General features: G+C 40.0%; 1 protein-coding gene across 1 annotated transcript; it reads right to left on the reverse strand.

Moving 5' to 3' along the window:
* Window positions 1–858: 858 nt before the first annotated feature.
* On the reverse strand, window positions 859–3,773 carry LOC117668513 (GSK-3-binding protein-like). The gene has a single exon (XM_034422458.3). It carries the CDS (start codon window positions 3,246–3,248, stop codon window positions 2,535–2,537), a length of 714 nt encoding a protein of 237 aa, XP_034278349.3. The 5' UTR covers window positions 3,249–3,773; the 3' UTR covers window positions 859–2,534.
* Window positions 3,774–24,589: the final 20,816 nt, after the last annotated feature.

The following is a 24,589-nucleotide window of genomic DNA, read 5'->3' on the forward strand; positions in this document are numbered from 1 at the left end:
ACATATCTACATATCTGCTTCTTAGAATTTATATTTTGCGGCTCTTATAATTTATTGATTCAAATAAGACGATTCATTTTCTTTTGACTATTTGCTAATATTTGTCCATTGCCTTTTAAAAATCTATGTTTTCCTATTCTGGATGCAGATCTCTGGCAAACCAGGCAAATGATGCCCTTTGCTTTTATTACCTTGACAGAATGCTTTATCACTTTCTTTATGACTAAGTCATCTACCAACAAAGGAAGATATTTCGAGTTTGAAATTGGGACATAGGTAAACAGTAGAACAGCAAGCAGACATACTTTAAATTGAATTATAGCTAGTAATCCAAAGCAAATGTCAAATGAGTGTTCTGAAAATATTTTAATTGGCATTTATTTTAATTGGCATCTAGAGAAAGCTTTTCTCTTCTTAAATACTTCAAATGGAGAGCCATCTAGTGATGTCAGTGGATCTGGATTACATCCAAGATCACTGGAGCTCAATTGTAATCAAGTTAAGACCTGCTGCAAGGGGTCCGGAGCGTCATTCTTTCTCTTACCACAAAGTGTTCAGAGGGAGGGGGAGCAGGGTGAAATTAGAGGTTTCAAATATTATTGCATTCAGAGGCAGTATCAAGAGCAATATGAACAAAAATGCCCAGAATCATGTTTGGCAGGAAACAAAGGAACTGATTTGCGTAGTGCAGAAATCCTAACCAGATTTTTCCACTGCACCCTCTACCAGTTGTACTAAAAAAAAAAAAAAAATCCTCAACCAACCAACCAGCTTTCTCAGCAATAGGCAAAATAATTGGTTATGCACATTAAGGAGGCATCATAAACCATTCCAGGACAAAGGACACAGAAGACTCCATTTTTAATATATAAAGTCTACCATGTTTATTCAATAGATACACATTAAAGACAACCCCTGAAAACCAGGAACACAACTTCAACACTCCGTTACGAAGTGTACATATGTGTATATATATAAATATGCGTAAAAGCACCTATACACACATACCTAGTTCACAACTGCTTCTGCTAAACCAGAGGGTGTGCGCACGCATATAGATATATACACACATTTTATTGTTTTTATTTTTAAAAGCTTGCGATTAGCTACCTTCTGTTAACAGAGTACTTCATCCACAATCTCTGATAATGTTCAGTTGAAGCCAGCTGCTTTCTAGTTTTTAGATTCCCTTTTTCTTTTTTTTCTTTTTTTTTAATGGCTTCATATAGATTGTATTTCTAGGTTTTTGTTTTTTGTTTTAAAAAACAACTACCAATGCTCCAAAGGAGAAGAAATTGCAGAGGGGAGGGGGCAGACAAGGGTCATCAGAAATGAAATTTTCCTCTTCAGCTAATCAGAAACGGGCAAGAATTTATTTCCTTCTTTGGGGGGGGGGGCATATGGACTTGCCATGACATACTGGAATCAAGAAGCAAATCTCTGGGTTCTCTTCTGGCTGGAAAAAAATCCCCCTCCCTTGTCCCTCCCCCGCCCCCCAATTACCGGGGTAGTTTTCCTAGAAAGCTTGCTGAAATATGACCCCCTTTCTGAAAAATCCAGCTTGTAAGGAGAGGAGGAGCTTTGGGAAAGAAGCGGGGGGTGTGGAGAGGAGAGGAAAGCTTGGACCAACGTGTTCGTCCTCAGGAGACTCCCAGCCGTTACAAAACACACAGGGTTTGCCCACAGCCCAGTCAAAACAAGCAGGGATAGGATTACAGTACCACGGCCACCTGCCTGGGAACACAGCAAAGACACCAAAACACGGGGTGGGGGGGGCAGGGGAAAAAAGGGGGGGGTGACCTTCGCGAGAAAGCTGGAGAAGGGAAGGGCACGGTGATCCAAAGCGGATTATATATTATCAAGTGTCCAGCAGCGTCTTGGCCAGGGTGCCCACCCCTCCTCCTCCCCCCCTTCCGATCGTGTACGTGGACAAGGTCTTTACTAGTCAATTGCCCATGTCCTAACCCGCGCACCCAGGCAGGCGCGGGCGCGCGCGAGGATTTCACGCCAGACAATGCCACACGCGGGGATGGTCCCTTCTTTGCGTTTCCCACACCGAGGGCAAACAGCGAGAGAGGTAGGGTTTTTCGGCGCCCCGGTGGCAGGCGCCAACTCCAGCAACCGAAGGCAGATCCGGATCGTCTGGGCAGGGAGACAGACGGGAGACGGGACCGATCGACGGCCGGACGGGAGGCTGGAGAACAACCGTCCGGAGCCGCAATATAGCACCTCTGTCTTTTGCTTTGTTGTGTTGTGTTTCCCCGAAAGAGAAACGGTAGCAGATCGTCAAGTTGGCTCAAGAGTAATGAAAAAAGCGACCAAGAAGCATCGCTTGGAAGTTCAGGCAAAGCCCCCGCGAGGGTCTGCTTCAAGTATCTGGCCGTGGCTTGAACCGCCTCTGGGGCTTTGTAGTCGCAGCCGCTGGCCGGCGCCTCGGCGACCCTGTCCCCGCGCGTACCGGGATGAGGGGAAGCCAAATAGACGAGGTCGCTTCTCCAAGGCGCCTTCCCGGGAAGAAGCGGGGCCAGGCGAGGTTAGGGCAAAGCTTGCAAAGAGGCGGCGACGGTGAAGGTTGAGCCCGCGTCTCCGTCGCTGCTACTGCAGCGGCAGCAGCTCCCGGCGGACGAAACGGAGCCCGGGGAGCCCGTGGTAGAAGAAGTCTCGGCCGCCGTCGAAGCCGCCAACTGCAACCTCCGCACCGCCTCCTTGATGAGGTTGCCGGAGAGGATGAGCTGCTGCAGGAGGCGGTGAGGGTCGCCGTCCTCTTCCTCGTCCTCGTCGGCGGGCAGCAGCGAGCGGTAGCGGTGGCGACGGGGTTGCTTCCTCCCGGCTCGAGCGGAGCTCCGCAACCAGCCCCGGCCGCACAGCTGCTTGGAGACCCGCGGGCTGCCCTTCTGGTCCGCAGTGGGCGGCGGCGGCGGCGGAGGGGGCGGCGGCGGCCAAAGGAGCAGCGAGGGCGATTGGCGCGGGTGGGACGGCGGGTGGCGGTGGTGTAGCGAGGCTAAGAAGCCGAGACTTCTCGGGGACGAGTAGGGAGCCACTCGGTCCCGGCCGTGGTGCCTCGGGAGGAGGCGAGGGGCCGCCGGCGTCCGGTGCTGGGAGCTCAACTGCAGCACCTCGCCCAGCTTGGCCACCAAGGCGTCCACTTCTTTAGAGCCGCTGCCGGCCGTCCCGGCACCGCTCTGCAATGAGACGGCGGCGCGCTCCAGGAATAGGAAGCGTTCTCCGCCCGGCCGCCGGCAAGGCATCGCCGCTGCTCTCCTGCCTGCTTTCCCCTTCGCTTGGCACGCGTGGCTGTTTCTGGGGCGGCCACCGCAGCGACGCCGCTCGTAACTGCCAAGCGAGCCCTCTCCCCGCACGCTCCCTGCCTTCTCCAACGCCGCTGTTGGTGCTGCGGTTGGTTTGTAAACAATGGATGACGCGCGCCGGGCGCGTCCAACCGCTCCCACCGAAAGAGGGGGGGGCGACACCTCAAGGGGTTTCAAGTTGCCAAGAGAACTGCGGTTCTTTCTCCCGGTGCAGAGTCTTCCGTGGTACGTCGTGTATCCCAGGTGGATATAAGAGTGCGAAAGCCGTGAAAAAGGAGATTAGTTAAAAAGGTTCCTTCCTCTGCGCCTTTCTTTCCTCCCCCGTATGTAAAGTGTCTGCGTTCCCGTGGACTCGCCTGCTATTTTAACGTCGGCGGCCGGGGAGTGTGGGCGGGGTCTCTGTGATCGAGAGCAAGGGGCGGGGCGAGGGTGGCGTCATGATCCTGGATTGGAGCCAGCGGAGGTCAGCATGGCAACAGACGTACACACACAGAAAGAGAGAGAGAGAGAGAGAGAGAGATAGAGATACACAGAGCCGGCATGTGTTGTAAAGATAGGATCTAAGGCAGGAGGGACGGCTGGATTCGTTTGTAGCATATTTGCCTTGGAATAAACGTACACTAATTTATTCCACTGGGGTTTTACTCCCAAGTAAATGTTTAGAAGACTTGAATTACTACTAAAGCTGCGGGGGGGGGGGGACCTTAGTAAAAAGTCCCAGTAGGCTTATTGAGTAATAGTGCTTCTGCTAAAGCATCTTTGCCAGCAGTTACACTCTCTTTTTTTCATTTCCCATAATGCCTCAGGATAAAGCTTTATGCTAGGCATTATGGGAAATTAAGGCTGCACGTGCTGGGATTGATCTCAAAACTTTGCATCTGATCTTCTTTGTAGTGGTTATCCAGCCTCTAGTTAAAAACTTATAATAAAGAGTCTGTGGGAGTCGGACCTTCCCAGAAAGATTCACAACTGTTTTATCCTTTTAATGTTAGGTTGAAATTGCCTTTGTGGCTATTGGAACAGGTTGCTTTGGCCCTGTGCTCTGCTACATCATTTGTTTTATTTGGAAGTAGAAAGTAACATATATAAAACTCTTACATAATTAAACACTAAAAGAAAAAGGTCTGGAAAATTTTAAAGATCTCAGAAGATTTACTCAAAGGCTCCTCCTTTTTCAAAATAATTGAAATGTAGACTACACAGGTGTTTAGTTTTTGCTAGACAACCCCGTGACCTGTTGGATCATCCTTTCGGATATTTTCCTTACTAGACAGACAATGCAAGTTTAACTTCCCATCCACATTCCCACCATCAGTTGTAATCATGTGATACCCGTTGACTTTTTCCCTGGCTTCCCCACTGATTTGTGAGAAGGTTCCAGAGAAGGTTGCAAATGAGCAACACGTGACCATGAATAACAGCAGCACAATGGCACTGAAATGGCAAAAACTGTCCAAAATTTCATTCCCATGGGAGTAATGGATCCCAGTATTCTGTAAATTAGCTCATTTGAGGTATCTTGGTTGAACATTTTTTGCCCTATGATGCATTGTTTCACCCAGTTAAAGGTTACAGACTTGAGAGAGTTTTAGTGGTATACTAGATAACCTGTGACCCTTTGGGTCATCATTTCAGAGATATTTTCTTACCTAAAGAAAGAAACAGAATGACCATGAGCGGGAACAATTTCTGACTTCCTGTTGGCTTCCCCATTGAATTTCCTTCTGGGAACATGGCAGTGAGTGTCAAAGATCTATCTTCCTTCCTTCCTTCCTTCCTTCCTTCCTTCCTTCCTTCCTTCCTTCCTTCCTTCCTTCCAGAGGTTGTTCTTGACTTATGACCACCACTTAGCACAACAGTTTGAAGTTATGACAGATCTCCCAGGGATTCCAAATTTCTGATGGCCACTTGCCCTCCAGTCACATGACTGTATTTGAGGTGCTTGGCATCCATTTACAACCATTTGTAGCATCCTGCAGTCACACAATTGCGTTTTATGATGGTTTTGCCAAAAGTAGGCATTTACTTTCGATTTTTGACAAAACTGGCCCATAGCAAACCATTGGTTTGCTTAATGACTGCAGCAGTTACTTAATGGCTGTAGTGTTCACTTAATGACTGCCACAAAAAAGGTTATTAAGCCAACCAATTATGATATATCCAACCAATTATAGTGAAGCCCAGGCAATCAAATAACAAACCAACCGCTGAGGGGAAGAAGTCTGTTTCTCTCTCCAGCAATATTCCATGGTGCCCTTAATGAAATGTGCAATGAAAATAGGAAAAGTCTATTTTTCTTAGCCTGTTTTGTCCCATAAAAGTGAATAAACTTATTTGTTTGCACAGAGTAGGATTCTTCTCCACACAAGTGTTCTCTTCCATTCTGTAAATACAGAGGGCATATTTACGGAGTTTTTTTTCTTGATGGTCTAGTATAGAATGTTCTTCAGGATTGTCTTGAAATGTTTACAGTTCCTTTTATGGCAGTTGTTTCCACTCTTCCATCTTGTAAGTTATTTATATTTCAGTTGCCAAACAATTCCCAGCTTTCCATTCAATTATGATATGTCCTCCTCCTATAAGCACAAGCTGTCTTCCTGTCTACTGTTGTATGGGTTTGTGTGGGTGTCTATGCATTTATATTTCTTTTAAGAATAGAGCCTGAATTAATCAGAATTATCAAAGGTGTTACATCACTACAGGTAAGATAATTTTATATATATGAATTCTTTGCAAAAAAAAAAAGAGTCTAAAAAGTTAAGAAAAAATCTGTTCCGGACATACATATATAAAAAGATTTTTTTAAAAAAACATTTATTGCCAAGCAAGGGTCAGATTGTTGCCACTCATCCTTGTGCCTAAGTAGCTCAGGAAAAAAAGAGCAACAATAGAAATTGGTTCTCTTTGCTTTCCCCTTTTTATGGGAAGGAGACTAGAAACTAGCTTCCTGGAAATGGAATAACTTCCTTGAGCCCAGGAACAAACTGATTGAATGAGGGAAGAGTTCTTCCAATGCATAGAAGGGTGTTTGGGGGTCAAAAAAATTAAAGATGATAACTACGACTACATGACTGAACCCTGGCCATACAACATACATAGAAAAAAGGCATGGCTTTGATTTTGTAGTTACACCTGTCTTGACTTTTTTGGCTCCCCCTGAATCCTTCTGCCAGTGTCCACAAGCTCCAGTCCCACAAATAAAAAATCCAGCTTTGCTCTGGTTTCAGATATAATGATAAACATCCCAAAGGTACTTTCTTCCAAAAAGCAACTGGACTTTCTTGTTTTGCTAGCAGACGTTTCGCTTCTCATCCAAGAAGCTTCTTAATGGTGGAGAATGGAAGGATTTTATATTCTGTGGAATCTTGTGGTCATTAGCCCTCTTTCTGAGAATTGTTGAGGTTACTTGAAGGTTTATCTCTGCCCTCAGGCTCACCTGAATTCTGTAGTCTGTAATGTTTTTTTCCTGGAAATCCTTCCATACTCCTACACGATTTGAAGGGTGTTCATCCCAAATGGCATAGCTCAGGGGTCAGCAACCCATGGCTCTGGAGCTGCATGTGGCTCCTTCATCCCTCTGCTGCGGCTCCCTGTCACCCAAAATATGTGTCACAACCACCAATATGCGACACCCGCTGGCACACAATTTATTGAGGCCAACCATGGATAAATAAGTTTTTTTATACATAGCATAAAAGTAAAAAACGATATATGCAGTGTTATCTTCATTTTAGATGTCAAAAGGGTTTTGTGGCTCCCAGTGTTTTCTTTTCTGTGGGAAACGGGTCCAAATGGCTCTTTGAGTGTTAAGGTTGCCGACCCCTGGCATAGCTAAATGTCTGTGGAGATTCTCAGTCATCCAGATCATGGTTGTCCTGAAGGTGCTTTCTCCATAGACACTTAAAAACAAAGAGACAGGCAGCTTCTCAAAACAACCCAATGTCACCTAAGAGACAAGCCCAGATATGCTTTTGATGTGGACTAATTTTGAAACAGGTTAGGGTTAATTTATATTTGCTGAGAATATGGCTACCTGAGTAGACAAGTCTATTCTGGTGGTGCAGAATGAGTCATCTTAAATTCAGGTCACTTATAGGAGAATGCAATATTATAAATGCACTGTTATTATATATCTCATTTGCCAGAAAAGATATGTGATCAGTGTCCCAACCTATTTATTTTTTTCATGTATATTAAAAAGCTTTATGGTTCTTCTCACTGCAATCACAGAGGCATGAAGGAAAATGCCTGCCTCCTACCCCAGGCTGATCCTTAGCTCTAATAAGAAGTGAAAGTTATGGGAGTTAAAATTCAAAACCTCAGCAGGTCATCAGGGTGAGGAAAGCTAATTTACTTAGGTGGTTGTACAAAATAAAGCCATTTAGGGCATTGTTTTCGCATTTTTCTTTCAATCGGCAAGTCTGTTACACACAGCCTTGGAAAGGAAGCAGGATGGAATTTACCAGAATACATAGGAAACAAAGAGCTTGCAATCATTTATTTCCTTAAACATCCACATTGCCAAAGCATTTAAGGTTGCTACGTGACAACGAAGAATTGCCAACTGCATAGGTACAAAATCTAAACACAGTATTCCTCATCTTAGTTTTCGCTAAACAGTTTCAGACTACATTTATTATTTATATGAGAAATGACATTAAGAAGCAATTTCTTGTCTTGCTGGTTTTTGCTGCTTTATGGATGCTTTATTTAAGAAAAGATAATAGGATGCTATTTTGACGTTTGATAACACCTTGGTTAATTTTTTCCAATTGAAATATCCCATCAATGAATGTTTTTTTATATATATACAATTTCAACAAAAATAGTACCTTAGCCTGATTTCTATCCAGAAATGTTCTGATGTGGTAATGTTCTGATGTGGTGATGCAGAACAGGATGTTATGTCAAATGCCACTGATACTACGTGACCCTTTTAACATCAGTAGAATCCCTGAAAATATGTCCTATTATATATTACAAGGAGATCCAAACTTTCTGGCATCATGTTCCTATTTTCATATTTTAGGAACCCTTTTACTGTATCTCTTCACTTCTCATTTATCCCATGCTTTTTCTACCATTATTTCAGTCCATGTTTAAAGATAAAAACAATCACAACATTATATCATGTTTTATCTTAAATTTTAAACAATATGTTTAAAGAAAAAAAGTTCTAATGAAAACATAATGTAACATTTTTGCTTGTTTGCTTGTTTATTCAATTTATATGGCTACTCATCTCACATACAAGAAATTAACCAGATTTAATGTAAAGGCTATTATTTTCTTCACAAGTTGGGAAAACCTAGCTTTTAGAGTGCACAGTGCAGGATTGTTTCTGACAACCAGTAAATTCCTTTGTTTCATTTTTATTGTGAGTGAAGTTGAAAAGCTGCTTCACAGAGTGACATGGGGGGGGGGGCAAACCCCCATAGAAATGATACCTACTGCTTCTTCCCTAACTTTTGAATAAATTTAAAAATGCTTCATCCTAAATTTCTCCAAATCTGAATTTTAAAAATTATTTTCACATTCAAATTATATTTTATATCAAATGCTTATGGGCAGTTAACTGACATCCGTGTTAAAGCATACTCATTTATGAGTAAGATTGCCAGAAAAGATGCCTGGAAATAAATAATTTGATTGTTCACATCCTCTTGACAGTGTTCATGGTAACTTTGACTTTCAACAAATGAAAAATAACGAAATGTTAGGGATCTCAGCTTATGTTTGATGTTTAAAAGTGGATTGTTTTTCTGTTTAAATTTTAATGATATATTATAGTATTATTTCAGCTTGAATTACTTTGAAAACATGTTCTGTTTGGGAATCCATCATATCTCTGAAAAAAAGGTGTTTTATGACGTGCTTCTAAATTCACACAAAGAGCTGCAAAAAAAATGTATTTAAAGTGATAATTCTTCACACTATTTGTAACTTTGGATCGTATGTATCATCCATGAATATTTAGCAAACAAATGTTTGTTTGAATTGACTGATTCCCTTCCCTCTCCATAGCAACAAATACAGACCAAGAGCCAAGCTTGGCTGGCGCATTATCTGTGCATACAGCAACCGTTTTTTTCCAGTGAAAGTTCATTGAAAGCCTTTGATGTGATCATAGATTCTGTCAGTAAGTTTTATTTTCAGTGTTATTGTTAATGTACTGGTAAATTGATTTCCAACCATTTGTTTAGCAATCATTTGAAGTTACAACGGCACTGAAAAGAATAACTTACGACCTTAACTTGCACTTATGACTATCACCGCATCCCCAACAGTCATATGATCAAAATCCAGATGCTTGACAACTGGCATGTATTTACAATGGTTGTGGCATCCCGGGCTCAAGTGATCACCATTTGTAAACTTCCCATCTAGCTTCCAACAAACAAAGTCAATGTGGGAACACTGTCAAGAAGATTGTGAACAGCCAATTTTACATAACAACCAGACAATTCACTTAAGAACTGCAGTGATTCACTTAACAACTGTGGCAAAAAAAAAGAGTCATAAAGTCAGGAACAACTCACACAACATCCACCTTTTTTGGCAATGGAAATTGAGGTCCCAATTATGATTGTAAGTCAAGGACTAACTGTACCAGAACTAGACTACCAACTGATACCATTTGGTTACATTCTGTGTTACTGTCACACTAAGTTATGAAGAACAATGCCTCCAAGTATTAAAAATATCCACTACTGTACAATATGTCATCAGTGTGATGTGCCATAGAATTGTCAGCAAAATTTCAATTTTTTTCTTGTTTTTGGTACCTAATAATAATGCTTCAAAAGAGTCTCCTCTGTATCACACACTTTTCAACTTGAGCAATGACAACCTGTAAGATGCTTCTACTACTTTGGCTGATGCTTGATGGAGAAATCCCACAGAACCAACTTCATGTGTTTCAAATTTTGAAGTAGCACCAAAAGATTCCTTGGGTTTGTCTTCCAAAGACCTGTGGTTTGTGGTTTGCTGTAATAATTCATTCAAGGCAACTGGGTTTCATGACATCACAGCTAAAGACTGAAGGGTCTACTGCAGGGGTGACAAACTCGTGACGACATGTTGTCATCATGTGACATATCATAACTTTTTCCCCCTTCTCTAAATGGGGGTGGGGGTGGCCAGTGCATAACGCATACAGCTTGCGGGCCCCAAGTTTGACACCCCTGGTTTACTGGATGGTCAGACTCATTTTTCCATGGTGAAAAACTATATTTATCATTGTCTTCAGAGTCCTTTTTTAATTAACTATAACATATTGTGGGTATGTACACAGATATATGTAACTTAGTTATATTTAAATTTTGAATGTTGTAAAAGCAAATCAATTCTTCTTTGAATTTAGACCACTTTTTAGATCTGTTCTGAATATTTCCCTGCTTTACACATCTTTTGATTCTAAGACAATTTTTGTTTCTCACATCTGTAATCAATCAATTAGAGACCCGCAGAGAAGCAGGAACAGGAAGAAGCAAATCAAAAGAATAGAATTATGTAGCATTTAAATAGAATTTAAATTGAGCAGGTAAATAAGCTATAATTCACTTTCCACAGTAAATGATGCAAAAGGCTCTTCCGCCTCTTGCATCTGGCCATCCTATAACAAAGGTTTATACTCACTTTGATTGCATCAACCCATGCTTAGTCACAGGAAATAGTTACAGAGAGTCTTAAACTTACAACCATTCCTTTAGTGAGCATTCAAAGTTACAATGGCAGTGAAAAGGGACTTATGACCGCTTTTCACACAACCATTGCAACACCCCCATGGTCATGTGATTAAAATTCAGACACTAACTTAATAACTGCAGTGATTCACTTAAGAACTGTGGCAAGGAAGGTCGTAAAATGGGCCAAAACTCACTTAATCGTCTCATTTAGCAACAGAAATTTTGGACTCAATTATGGTCCTAAGTCTAAGGCTACCTGTATCTAAGCCATACCACTATCAATTTGATCCCACTGCTGTAAGCTTATTAATTGGAATTACATAAAGTTTAGTATCTTGAGTTGGTCTAGATTAGGAGCCCAAACTCTTCAACTCAACAACCCCTTCAGGAACTTTCAGATTATTCATCGAGCCCAGATACTGATTATATGAAAATAATTTAATAAATACTGCTAGTTGTACTACAAATAATAATAGTAACAATGGCATTGACCCCTTGGATAATGCCAATCCTTAGGTAGCTCAATACTGACTATTTTGAAGAGCCCTAATTTGGAGTCAGGTAGATTGTCCTTTTCGATGTGTGAAATAGTAGAATTGTAATATCCAAGTCTTATTTCAAATTCTGGCTTCCACATATTCAGTACATTCCAGATATTCAGAGCAGTAGCTGCTCTGGATCCATACATAATGTCAAAACTCAGGTAAGCTTTCTAGGGTTGCCAGGTCTGCTTCCAAAAAATAGCGGACAAGCGGGGGGGTGGGGTGTTAAGTAGTAAAAAAATATAAAAAAATTACAATTAAATTATATATTTTCTTACAAACATTTTAACACATATTAAAATAATCACTTCAAAACTTTACTTAAAATTCAAAACATCAAATATATTATAATAATATGTAAAATATTAAATTACATTTTACTTTGCTGTCATGTGTATTTTTTATTTGACTGCGCAGCTTTGATCAATTCTTTGTGTTTAAGGAATAATTCTTTAATTTCAGTACAACGTTGAGAAATATTAAAAAATATACAAAGTTCACTTCGAACTGATGGTACAAGCAGTCGGTTACGTTCGTCAGTCCACAAATTTCCCATGACGCTGAAAATTCGTTCAACGTTTGCATTTGATACCGGAATTGATGCACAATACTAGAATAGTTTCAGTAAACTTGGAGCTGGCTCTTTCTTGAAAAAGTACGTCCACTTATCAAGGGATGAATCGCCCTGCAGATGAACATAAACTTCTTCTAAGGCAGAAATTTAATCAAAGAGAGTGTTGGGTGGAAGTTCCTCTCGCCATGGTGATAATAACCAGATGTTCATCATTTCTTCTAAAGTTGGAGGATTATTGCGATCAATTAGATTGAAACAACTTAGCGTCTCATATACTGAATTGGTGAAATTATACTACTTTTCTAGGTACGCAATGGCTCTTTGATACATGTTGATGGCTTCTTTCTTGAACTTTTGCACGGCATTCTCAGGCAAATGTTTTTTACGTAAGGCAAATAAAACTTTCATTCCAAAAAACTGCTCATCGTATTTTTTTTGCAAAGAATCACGCAGCTTACACATGATAATGTGAAGATCACATGCAAAAATTTTCTTGCTTTCCACCTTCAGTAGGGTGTCTTGCATTATTGACATGAAGAAGTGCGTGAAATATAAATACAATTCTGAAATTGTTGGTTCATCGTCCTTTGTGAGTTCATTTTCCTGATCCGAAATAAGGTTCCAGATAACCTTATGGCACTCATCAGATCCAAGAGAAATAAAATACGATTTTAGAGGTATCCAGTTTAAAAGAAGTCTTTCGACCGCTTTAAACAAACTTAACCAACGTGTTGGAACATGGCGCAAAACTTCATGGAATTTTGACTCGCAAAACTTACGTACCATTTCATCATAAAGCTTTTGAATAAAAAAAATGTCCACTATTTTGTGAAAAAAAATAGTGAACATAATGTGAAAAAAGTGGACTGTCCACTCAAATAGTGGACACCTGGCAACCCTACGTTGGCAAGCTATGACCAGTGGAGGGAATGATAAGATGGCAGATTCTTGTTTACCTTTTCCTGTGACTTAGATTATACAAATGGAGGCCTAGTGTATGTTCAGATATTAAACTCTCTGATTTTGGCTTGGTGTGTTTTGTACATACAGTCAAGTGTGATTTATCAGTAAATCATGGTTCTACTTGCCATGTCTGGATGTGAAATGAGCAAATAATTGGATCTCACGTGTACAAACTCAGATTCAGAATTGGTTGTAAAGAAGCAAGAGCTGAGGAGATTTGGAATCTGTGGTGTGGAAGTTTTGTTCTGGTCCTCTGGCTTCTTTCAACATATGGCTCCCTTTCATGTTACAAAGGAATGTATAACATTTTACTAAAGACGATTAAATTTATTCCTGTTTAATATGCATATATACATTTCTGTCTTTTGTCTTTGAGAATGCCAACTCTTTAGAGAAGATGCCAATTTCAGTCAGCAGGAAACAGTTCTCAAATGTTTCCCTTGACAATCTGTTAAGCCGGCTTAATGATAATAGATTTATGAAAGGAACAATCAATAAACAAGTTCACAGTGATGATTCACAACATGTGCCTTTTGTTGTATGTAGGTTACAAGATGTTCTGCCTGAAGCTGAAATAAACTTCCTTTGTTTGTGTCTCAGGACAGCTATGTGTATACTAAAGCCCCATTTCTGAACAATAAGGCAACTATCTATTGCCTTTATTCATAAATATTGTAAATACAATACTCCATGAATTAATGGGAAAAAAATCTTTTCTGGTACACGAGTAAGGGAAAAGGGGGGAAGCACTGAATGCACAGCCAGCATTTTTTAAAAAACGATTTCCCCTAATTTATATCTGATACTAAAAATTAATGGCTATATTTACATACCCTATTAAGTTAAAGGCAAACTATTTTGTGGCTTAGCATTTATGGTGATGAGTATTTAAAACAAAGATATAACTGAGAAAAAAAGGATATAAAAAGCAGCAATTGAACTCATTTCACCAAGCAGCCGCTTTTCTTTTCAGGTAAAGCTCAAATTCACTTCACAATAATGTGTCAGGCAAAAAAAAAATCAGTCTTTTTCACCAAGGAGGTGCAATGAAGAAAAATGCTATGAAAAGCATGAATTCTATTGGAAAAAAACATATTTCCATATTCAGAACACGTTTTCCCACTTACACCAAAGTATCACCTCAGAGAAACTTTCATTATAGGGTGTGTCCTAGGTTTAGATTCTCCCTCAATCTCAAACTTCACTAGATGGCTCTAGACAGGAGTGAAATCCAGCAGGTTCTGACAGGTTCTGGAGAACCAGTAGCAGAAATTTTGAGTATTTTGGAGAACCAGCAAATACCACCTCTGGCTGGCCCCAGGAGTGGGGTGGGACTGGGGATTTTGCAGTATCCTTTCCCTGTAGTTGGATGGGAATGGAGATTTTGCAATATCCTTTCCCCGCCATGCCCACCAAGCCACACCACGCCCACCAAGCCACGCCCACAGAACCGATAGTAAAAAAAATTGGATTTCACCACTGGCTCTAGACCAGTTTCTATTTTACAGCATAAATCTCATTCAGTCACAATTCTACTAGGCTACTCACATTTTCTTTACAAATCATCCTCAAATCATCTGACCCACCATCAATCCTTCCATCATGTTCTGCATTTTGTAGATTGAAAACCCTTTCAACATGGTTTTGGCCATTGACCTGGAAGACAGGAGCTTGCTGAGAACGATTTCACCTGTTTTTATTTAGCTCGAACTGGGCAGAATACTGGCCAAAGAACCCACATTACCCCTATTGCATCATTGAATATATCTGGAGTTTCCAGTGCTCTGTGAGTTAACAAATATGTGTTTCTTCTTCCTTTATAGAAGGAGGACCATTTTTGTCCATGTCCCCAACATATAAATCTATTTTCCTGGTGGCTTTGAAACATTCTTCCTTAAACACTGGCAAGAGGCTGTTGCAAGGGAGCATTTATTTTTGAATGTATGAGCAAATGCATTGCTGCTTTGTGGTTAAGCAGGTGTGATTCAGCAGCAGGTATATTGGTAACGCTTATTTATTTATCGGTACTGACACCCAGATTGATAACATAAAATAAAATTGAATGAAAGCAATAGAATAATAGATTGAACTGTAAAAAAATGACACTCAATCTAATCATGGGGGGGGGGAATTAGATTTCTAATACCCCAAGGAACAATTCCATCTTCATGGTCTTCGTGAAACCACTAATGAACTTCTAGGTAAAGACTGCTCCACAACATGGGACCAGCATGGAAAAATACTATTTTCAGGCTTCTATGCCTTTTCATCTCATGTGTGAAGGACCTTAAATCTGCTTATAGGGTTCAAATATACTACATATTCCTTCCAATAGAGAAAGCCCTAAAGATTTATTGAATGCTCCTGGGTCGATCACATTGGAATGGGGAAAAGACAAAATAACAGGTGAGAGAATGTTGAATTGTGCTAAGAGCTTTTTGGAAGGACACTAAGATACCAGAATCTACAACAATAACTGTATAAGCTTCTTTTCACACAATACATTTCAATATGTTCCTCTGTTTTAGAGACAGATGACGTGGTATACAAATTTCATTTTTAAAAATTATATGTAATGCAAACTGCCAATCTCCAGGACAATTTCTAAAGAATTCCTGTAGTTTTTACATTAGGATAATAACCAACCCTAGAAAGTAAAATGAGTGCATAGGCACAACCACATGTCCTTGGAAATATACCCATTTGAACTGACAGTCTACCTGACCTCATTTAAACAGTGTCCTATATTCCTTTCATATTCATATGTTGATATATATTGCTAGTCCATGTATGACATGCCATACACTAAATTCCTTTCATTAATTATGTTCAGAAATAAAATATCAAATAATTCAGATATTTGCTAGGTTAAACATTCATTGTTAAGTGGCTAAGTTGTTTAAGTAGCAAAGCAGGGTGTTTATTCCTTATGTGTTCACATCTCATGTCATCAACTACCCCAGTATTTCTCAACCGTGGCTATTTTAAGATGCATAGACTTCAGTGTAGTGGCTCTGTGGCTAAGACGCTGAGCTTGTCGATCAAAAGATTGGCAGTTCAGCGGTTCAAATCCCTAGTGCCACGTAACGGGGTGAGCTCCTGTTACTTGTCCCAGCTTCTGCCAACCTAGCCCTTCGAAAGCACGTAAAAAATGCAAGTAGAAAAATAGGGACCAACTTTGGTGGGAAGGTAACAGCATTCCGTGCGCCTTTGGCATTTCGTCATGCCAGCCACATGATCACGGAGATGCCTTTTGACAGCGCTGGCTCTTCGGCTTTGAAACAGAGATTTGCACTGCCCCCTAGAGTCAGGAACGACTAGCACATATGTGCGAGGGAAACCTTTATCTTTACCTTTAGACTTCCAGAATTCTGCAGTCAGTAGGAAGTTGAAGAGTTGAAGCCAACATTCTTAAAGTTGCCAAGGTTGAAAACCTCTACATTCATTAATACTATCCTAATTTAGCTGATAGAAAAGCTAAACTGGAAAGGGAAAGACTGGCATAAATAATATAATAGTAGAAAATATGTGTAGCTGGGATCGAACTGGCAACTTAGTTGTGTGTGATCCTTTACCTACAAGTCAAGAATTCATAAAAGTAAAGGTCAGCTTACACACACAAAAGAACCAGCCTTCAGTTTATAGTTTTTGCAAATGATAATCTATTACAAGCCAGCAGTAGTAAAGCATTGACTAATGTTTGCAATTCTTTACTGGCTGCTTAATTAAGTAATTAAAACCCCACAGGCTCTTTTCACTCAGATAACTTTGTCCTCGTCCTACTATATAAGAAACATCAGAAAAGAGAAGTAAGAAAGGATTATATAAAGTAAACGATGCAGGCTTCCTTGTTTCTGCAGTTTACAGGAATTATTACATCGGAATTTTCTAAAAAGAGGACATTCATAAGACTGCTTTACTCAATGGACTGTGCCCTATTTGGTATGTAGCAGTAATTGATTTATAGTTTTCACCCTCCTTCCCAGCAGTCATTTTGTCTCTCACATCATAAAGGGATCGGCTCATTAAAACAAGACATGCGTAACTGAGTTTGAATTAATATTTTCCTACATCCAAACCAGGAAATCTTTTGTATATATGGTTTAAAAAGGGTATACTGCTACACAGGGGTGGGTTCCACTTACCTTTACTACCGGTTCACAACAGGATCACGTGCGCGCGCTCGCTTCGCTCGCAGATTGCCGATGATGACATCAGGGGGGTGGGCGGGGCCTCCCACCAGTTTTATTACCGGTTCTTGTGAACCGGTCCGAACCAGGGGCAATCCACCACTGCCACTATGAGAATTAAGCAAGGACCAGTCAAGGAGCACATACTATCACGTTGCTTGGTCATGGGAAACCAAAATGAGGTGGATCATGGACTCATGTGTTTTTATGTGTATCACTTTGATAGTCATAGGCACCATTTTGACTTTGTACACACACACACACACAGAGAGTCTGGATTTGAGGAAAATTAGTTTTGAAATCTGATGTTTATTCTGTGCTGGGAAGCAGAACTTTATTCTCAAATGTGGATAGATTTGCAGATTTACAGCTTGGTCTCATTGGGAAGTAGTCTTTTAAGCCTAGAGCAGGGGTCAGCAACCTGCGGCTCTTTGGGCCCTCTGCTATGGCTCCCTGTCAGGTGATCCCACTATTGGCTGGCACCGTCCTTCACCCTCTCCTCCCAGTCACTCCTCACCTCTACCTGAGAAGGTAAGGACGATGGCGGGGGATGGAGAGGTGGCCAGGGCAGAGACAGAGAGATACAGAGAAAGGGGGAGAGAGAGAGAGAGACATAGAGAGATACAGAGTGAGAGGGGGAGAGTGGGGGAAAGAGGGAGGGAGGGCAGAGAGAGATACGTCAAAAGGATTTTGTGTTTCCTGGTGTTTTTTAACAACTGATTCTCTGCCCTAATGACTGGCTGGGTAGGCTTGGCTGGGGGGGTCATGTGACTGGTGGAAGTGAGTGACATCGAGTTGGCCACGCCCACCCAGGTTTTGTGGCTCCTGGTGTTTTCTTTTCTGTGGGAAACGGGTCCAAATGGCTCTTTGAGTATTTAAGGTTGCAAACCTCTGGCCTAGAGTGCTCTTAGAAATGCACCATTGGTTTTGACAGAGCTATATCAATTTAAATCGACATGTTGTGGATCAAGAAATAGCGTCTCCTTCAGTAAGGCATGTCTATTTTCATATTACCTTTTTAGAATGTTAAATATTTATAATTCAATTTTGCCATCTTAGCAGAAGCAATTTGTTCAGATTCATAGTTATATAAATTAGAGTCGCCTTGGGCTAGATGACCAGCAGATAAGTTTGACAAATAAATAAAAAAATAAATTTGTGATTAAAACTTTTCTACCCTATTGTCTAACACAGTAGGTGCTGCTCAAGACAGCTTATTTAAATTTAAAGTTGTTTATTATCTCAGAGCTATTCGAAAAGTATCGTATTTTACTTTTATTTTAATAAAAATAAAGTATTACTTAGGCACATGAAATCTTTCCTTCTGCTGCATTGATCTCAGTTGACTCTAAACTTTAATGTTGCTTGTGAAGTATTGCCTTGAGTATGTTAAATAAAAGCAGCCATTGTGATTTATAAACAGCATTCAGGCAGTTGTGGTTTATTAAATAAAGATGAAACATGCTGCAGTTTAGCACGTTGTGAAAGCTTTAAGAGTATTTTCACAGAGAGTTTTCACTGTACAATTGGTTTCTCTGATTCACAGAACGTTCTGCATCTCAAGGCATAATCATCTTCCATTTATAGCTCTCCTGTGCCTCCCTGCTCATGCGTTCATTCGTCCTTTATGTTTGTTTGTTTCCATAGTAGTAGCTCTCCTCCTTGTCCATAATCTAATTGCAGCCAGGATTTCAGTTGTGCCATTCACTGTTTCTATAAATGCACTCCTTCTTCTTCTTCTTTTTGTGCCATATCCGTCATCGGACATTGGCAATCATGTTGGCGATCCTATTTTTATCAGCAGCCGCACGAAAAAGTGCCGCCGAGTTTTGTCGAAACCAGTTCCTTAGATTTTGAAGCCATGATGTTCTTCTTCTGCCTGGATCTCGTTTGCCTTCAATCTTTCTGTGGAGGATTAAGTGAAGTATGCCGTATTTTTCCTGGTGTCACCTCACATATCCGAAATATTCTAACTTTCACTTTTTAATGTTTTTGATGATTTTCCTTGGCTTTCCCAGGCGGCTTATCACCTCCTCATTTCTGATTTTGTCAACCCAGCTTGTATGTAACAGCCGTCTGTAAATCCACATTTCAAACGCTTCTAGTCTCTTCAAGTGGCTTTCTGTTAGAGACCAACTCTCTACTCCGTAGAGCAGCACAATACTTGAAAGATTTTTTTTTCTTTTTAAAAAAATGTCCCTGTTAAGCTTGATTTCTCATGTTATCCACCGATCCTGCTCAAATCTCACAATCTGTTTTCTTCTTTTGAAGACAGCAGTGCAGTTTATGCCCATCCTCCAGAAATGTATTAATGCTGCGCCTGTTGTTTATCCTGCTTAAATTAGCAAGGACAACATATACACTATGCAAAACCAGGCCAGTACACATTCATTTCTCATTATGTCACTGTGAGAAAAGATGCCGTTTCTCTGTTTATGTGTAAGATAATCCAGCTTCGATGCCTGATTGGCTGCCAAGTTAAAATGGATCTTTGAGGGTTTTTCCTTTTACCATGTATTTATTTCACAGAATCCTTATGGCTGATTTTTCCATTTCCTTATAGTTTGCATAAACATTTAGAGTTGCACTTCTTTGTAGTAAAAGCTTTCCAGGCCAGGAGATTTTATGGAGTTAGTCTAGAAAAAGTCAGGGAGTCGAGATCTGGATAAGGATCAGAGAACTTGTTGGTCAGATATTTAATTCACTGACTGTCTTGAGCTATTCCCAGATCCTTCTTCCTAACCTACTTGACAGATTTATGATGAGTGAAATGGGATGCTACCCTGAGCAATTTTAAGAAAAGGAAGGATCATCACAGTAAATAAGATGTCAGGGAAAAGTTGTTGGCAGTCATACTTTCTTGGCTATGGATAGAAAAATGGGATTACTTTTGACTCTAAAATGGGAGCAGTAATCAATAATGATCTTGGTTAACTGAAGATCTTGGCCAATTATTGTGTTCACACAGTCTGCTAAATTATGATGGAATTAATTTGGGAAAAGGATTGGTGGGACAAGAGGAGTCTTCACAAAATTAGTGTGAACTGTCATAAAGCAGATGAATTGAATGAGGCTGCTCTCCTTCTACCTCTCCACCTGGTTTCCCGTATTTTTCCATTTAAGATTTAATGACTATTTAAACTATCAAGGAAGGTCCAGTGAATCAAATCTGATTTCTGACTTTTAAAAAAGGCACCCCAACTCTATTTTGGCCATGATGCTGAAGGTAGAAATTTTTAGATGGTTATGAGTGTTAGAAGAAATTGCATATTTCCTCCTTCCCATTTGGAGAATTTGAGGAAGCATCTGGTCTTTTTTGTTTACTTCCATTACATTCCCCAGGAAGCTGGACTGAAAGAGTTTCTAAGAAAGTATTTTATGAACATTCTTCTGACTTCCAGAAAATGGCTAGTTTATTAATGCTCAGTAAAAGATACCATGAATGTATACTGATTTCCATCAAGAGCCTCAAGGATAGGACTCACTAATAAAAGATGTTGGGATAACAAGAAATAGACAATTGGCACTCTGCAGATAAACTCCACAATGCATATCAACCGGAGGGGAGAGCAGAAATTCTTGGTGCTTTTTAGATGAATGCATGTCTAACTCTACCAAATTCCATAGCCACGGCCAATGCTGAAAATTCTGGGAGTTGATATCCACTCATCTAGATGATACTATGATGGAATGTCTAATACAGGGATCAGCAACTTGTGGCTCTGGAGCTGCATGTGGCATCCTTCACCCCACTGCTACTGTTCCCTGTTACTCAAATTATGCATCACAACTGCCAATGTGTGACACCCGCTGGCAAGTGACTTATTGAGCTTTTCAACCCCTGGTAGGCCAACCATGGATAAATCCAAGAAAAGAAAAGTTTCAGAAGAAAACAGAACATTTAATTCAACTACATATGCTAGTTTTGTGACCGCTCAAGAAATAGTTAGGCACAGGAAGGGTTTTGTGGCTCCCGGTGTTTTCTTTTCTGTGGGAAATGGGTCCAAATGGCTCTTTGAGTGTTTAAGGTTGCAGACCCCTGATCTAAGAGGATCTGAGAAAGCAGAAAAGGAAACAGCACCACTGAAAAAGAGACAACTCAGCCCAGGAGAGTGGAGTACTGTGAGAAAAAGACTCAAAAGGACTCCACCTTAACAGGGATAGGTATAAATTCAGCTGGATAATTGCTCTGACAAGGGTCAAAAATTCTGTTACAATAAATTAAAATGGTTGTTATTGCCTAAGTTTACCTGCCTTAATGGATTTAACTGATTCACTTTAGTTATAACATGTAAGTGAAGACTGTTCATGAATTCTATTGATTTTGCACAGATTCATTATTCCATTTTCTAATGGAATAATGCATGAATATTGAACCAGCGATTCTTTAGATACTGCTGAACTACAGCTCCCAGATCCCTCACCATGGTCAATGTTGAAAGCTGTAGTGCAGCAACATCTAGATTTCCACATATTGATTAACCTTATAATATAGGCTTCTCAGATAACCTGGAAGATGCAAATAAAAAAAGTGTGGCTCAGTAGAAACCAGAAACTAAAAAAACAACAACAACAACAACTTCAGTAATTATGGTGAATATCTTAGTTAACCTGTTAAATCAGAGTGTGCCTATTACAAAGAAGTCAATACCCATGGAGGAATTATTAGAAAGTCAGTTGAAAATGCATTAAAATGCTTTTAGTTACTATAACATATGGAACAAGGCGCCCGGTGGCTTAGCGGTTAAAGATGTTGAGCTTGTCAGCTGGAAAGCTGGTTTCAAAACCCAAGTGCTGCATGATGGGGTAAGCTCCCATTATTTGCTCCAGCTCCTGTTCACTTAGCAATTCAAAAGGATGTAAATGCGAGTAGATAAACAGGTACCACTTTGGTGGGAAGATAACAGTGTTCCCTGTGCGTCCGTATATACTCATGCTGGCCACATGGCCATGGAAAAGTCTTTGGACAATGCTTGCTCCCTCAGCTAAGAAATGGAACTGAGCACTGTTCCCCAGAGTCAGACACAACTGGACAGAGGAAACGTTTATCTTTACTACATATGGAACACCATATATATATTTTTCAAAAGATAGCCGGAGAATTGGAAAGGGCCCAGAAAAGGGTACCTAAACTTTGGGTTGAAACAATTCTCCCTTGAGAAAATGCTATTGTGTTTGGAACATCTTAGCTTGGAAGGAAGACAAGTTAAGTGGAGCTATAATGAAGGTGCACAACATTATGTGCTGTATAGAAAAGTGTTTTCTCCTCTGGCAAGAGGATATTACCCTAAAATCTTGAATGGAAAGAAGTTCTCACAGTAAGCAGCTAAGCTATAAAATATTTTTTGCAACTAGTGACCCCTTGGGTCATCCTTTCAGAGATATTTTATTTTACTAGATTCCTCAATGCCTTCAGCAAAGACAGATATTCTAATGTACTGCCCTCACTGGAAAAGTTGGAATATATTCAGAAATATATTTATCTTGAAAACAGCCTGTGTTGAACTGTATAGCACAGTCAACAACAGCAGAAGGGATGTTTTATGACATCTGTATTATAGAGCCGAGGTGGCATAGTGGTTAGAGTGCAGTACTGCAGGCTACTTCAGCTGAGTGCTGGCTGCAGTTCGGCAGTTCAAATCTCACCGGCTCAAGGTTGACTCAGCCTTCCATCCTTCCGAGGTGGGTAAAATGAGGACCCAGACTGTTGGGGGCAATATACTGACTCTGTAAACTGCTTAGAGAGGGCTGTGAAGCACACTGAAGTGGTATATAAGTCTAAGTGGTATTGCTATTGCTGTCATTAATTGTCTTATAAGAATTTAATGTCATAAAATGTTTCATAAAATTTTGATCAAGAGGGGTCCTTGGTGCTCTCTGAGCTTGTTTTGTTGCAGACGGTTCATTACCCAAACTAGGTAACATCATCAGTGCTAGTGATACGAATATGAAATATTCTCCTTTATTAATTTGATAAATTTTAGTTAGGGGGGTATCATTTTTGGACACATTCTATAAGTTAGTCCATTTGAGGTACCTGTACGGTGCTCCATTTTGCCCAGTGAAAGGCTACAGGAAGGACAGTTTTAGCAGTATATAGATTAATGTGTGATTCTTACCAATTTTACTAATTTAAAAGATTAGGATTAGACAAATTCATAGAGGAAAGGGGTGTGAACTGTCACTGGTCATGAGGGTTATATGTTACCTCCAGAATAAAGAGTGTGCTTCAGTACTAATTACTAGAAAATAGGAGCTTTGTACTAACATGGTTAATACTGGAGTCCTTACCAGCAGGATAAAAACTGACATAGATCAGTTTTCAGTTTAAACAACATGGCTGTTTTTATACTCCTATGATTAGACAAATGTCTATATTTAGAGAAAAATGAACAGATCAGATTCAGAATCCAAGCTCTTATAGTTGTTCAGAAATACGACATTATTCAGAGCTTCACAAGTAAAACTCAGTTCAGTTGACTAATTGGCAAAGAGAGAGAAAGAGACAACATTTTTGGTCTTAGGTATCTGATACTGAACATCTAGATCACAGGAACAGAAGACAACAGTAGGCTTTTAAATATGTCTTAAAGTAGGTTAAAGCAGTTCGTATTACTATTTGTAGTATTATTTATGATCTGGTATGTGCTTTAATAAGCCACAAAAATTGTTCAAGCAGTAGTTGAACTACATGTTTTAAATATGCAAATTATAAACAGGCTGTGCTAAAGCACTTTTTATCTGAGTCTGTTCTTCTTTTCTAAAGACATGCAGCTAAAGGATAACTAGAAATTGTCACGAAAAGCATTTGGTTCTGTGACTTACTTCTATGCAACTTGTTAGTTATCTCAAACACTTGTTTCTGTGGTTTCGTTTCTCTTAAATTAAGGATTTTCTTAGATCATCACTATCAAACACAGATTCTAAGAATTGTCTCACCACTGCTTTGATGACACGGATATGATATCACACAGAACAGTGGATGATACATCTTGCTTTTTTAAGGGAACTTTTTAATTTTTGTTCTAAGATTCCAGGAAGTTTTGGCTAATCAGCCACTAAAATAATAACACTGGGGCTGAGTAAGTGGTTTGATTTTATTGTGAAAGAAGAAAGATATTAATAAATATGAGGGTTCAAGAGCAGTTTATATTATGCACTATTTACAGGGATGTGTTCATAGGTAAAAGGGGTTATGAAGAAAAGGCTGTTTCACCAATAATAGGTTATTGCATCATACCCTTAGACTGGGAGAAAAAAATACCAAGATAGTTGTAGGAAGTTAGCACTCACCCCTTTCCTAGAAGAATGAAATATTTTGGGA

Source organism: Pantherophis guttatus, chromosome 3 (assembly GCF_059756535.1).
Source record: "Pantherophis guttatus breed Tessera chromosome 3, ASM5975653v1, whole genome shotgun sequence".
NCBI lineage: Eukaryota > Metazoa > Chordata > Lepidosauria > Squamata > Colubridae > Pantherophis > Pantherophis guttatus.

Coding starts and splice junctions, on each gene's coding strand:
- LOC117668513 (XM_034422458.3), bottom strand. CDS start 3,248: ATGCCTTGCCGGCGGCCGGGCGGAGAACGCTTCCTATTCCTGGAGCGC.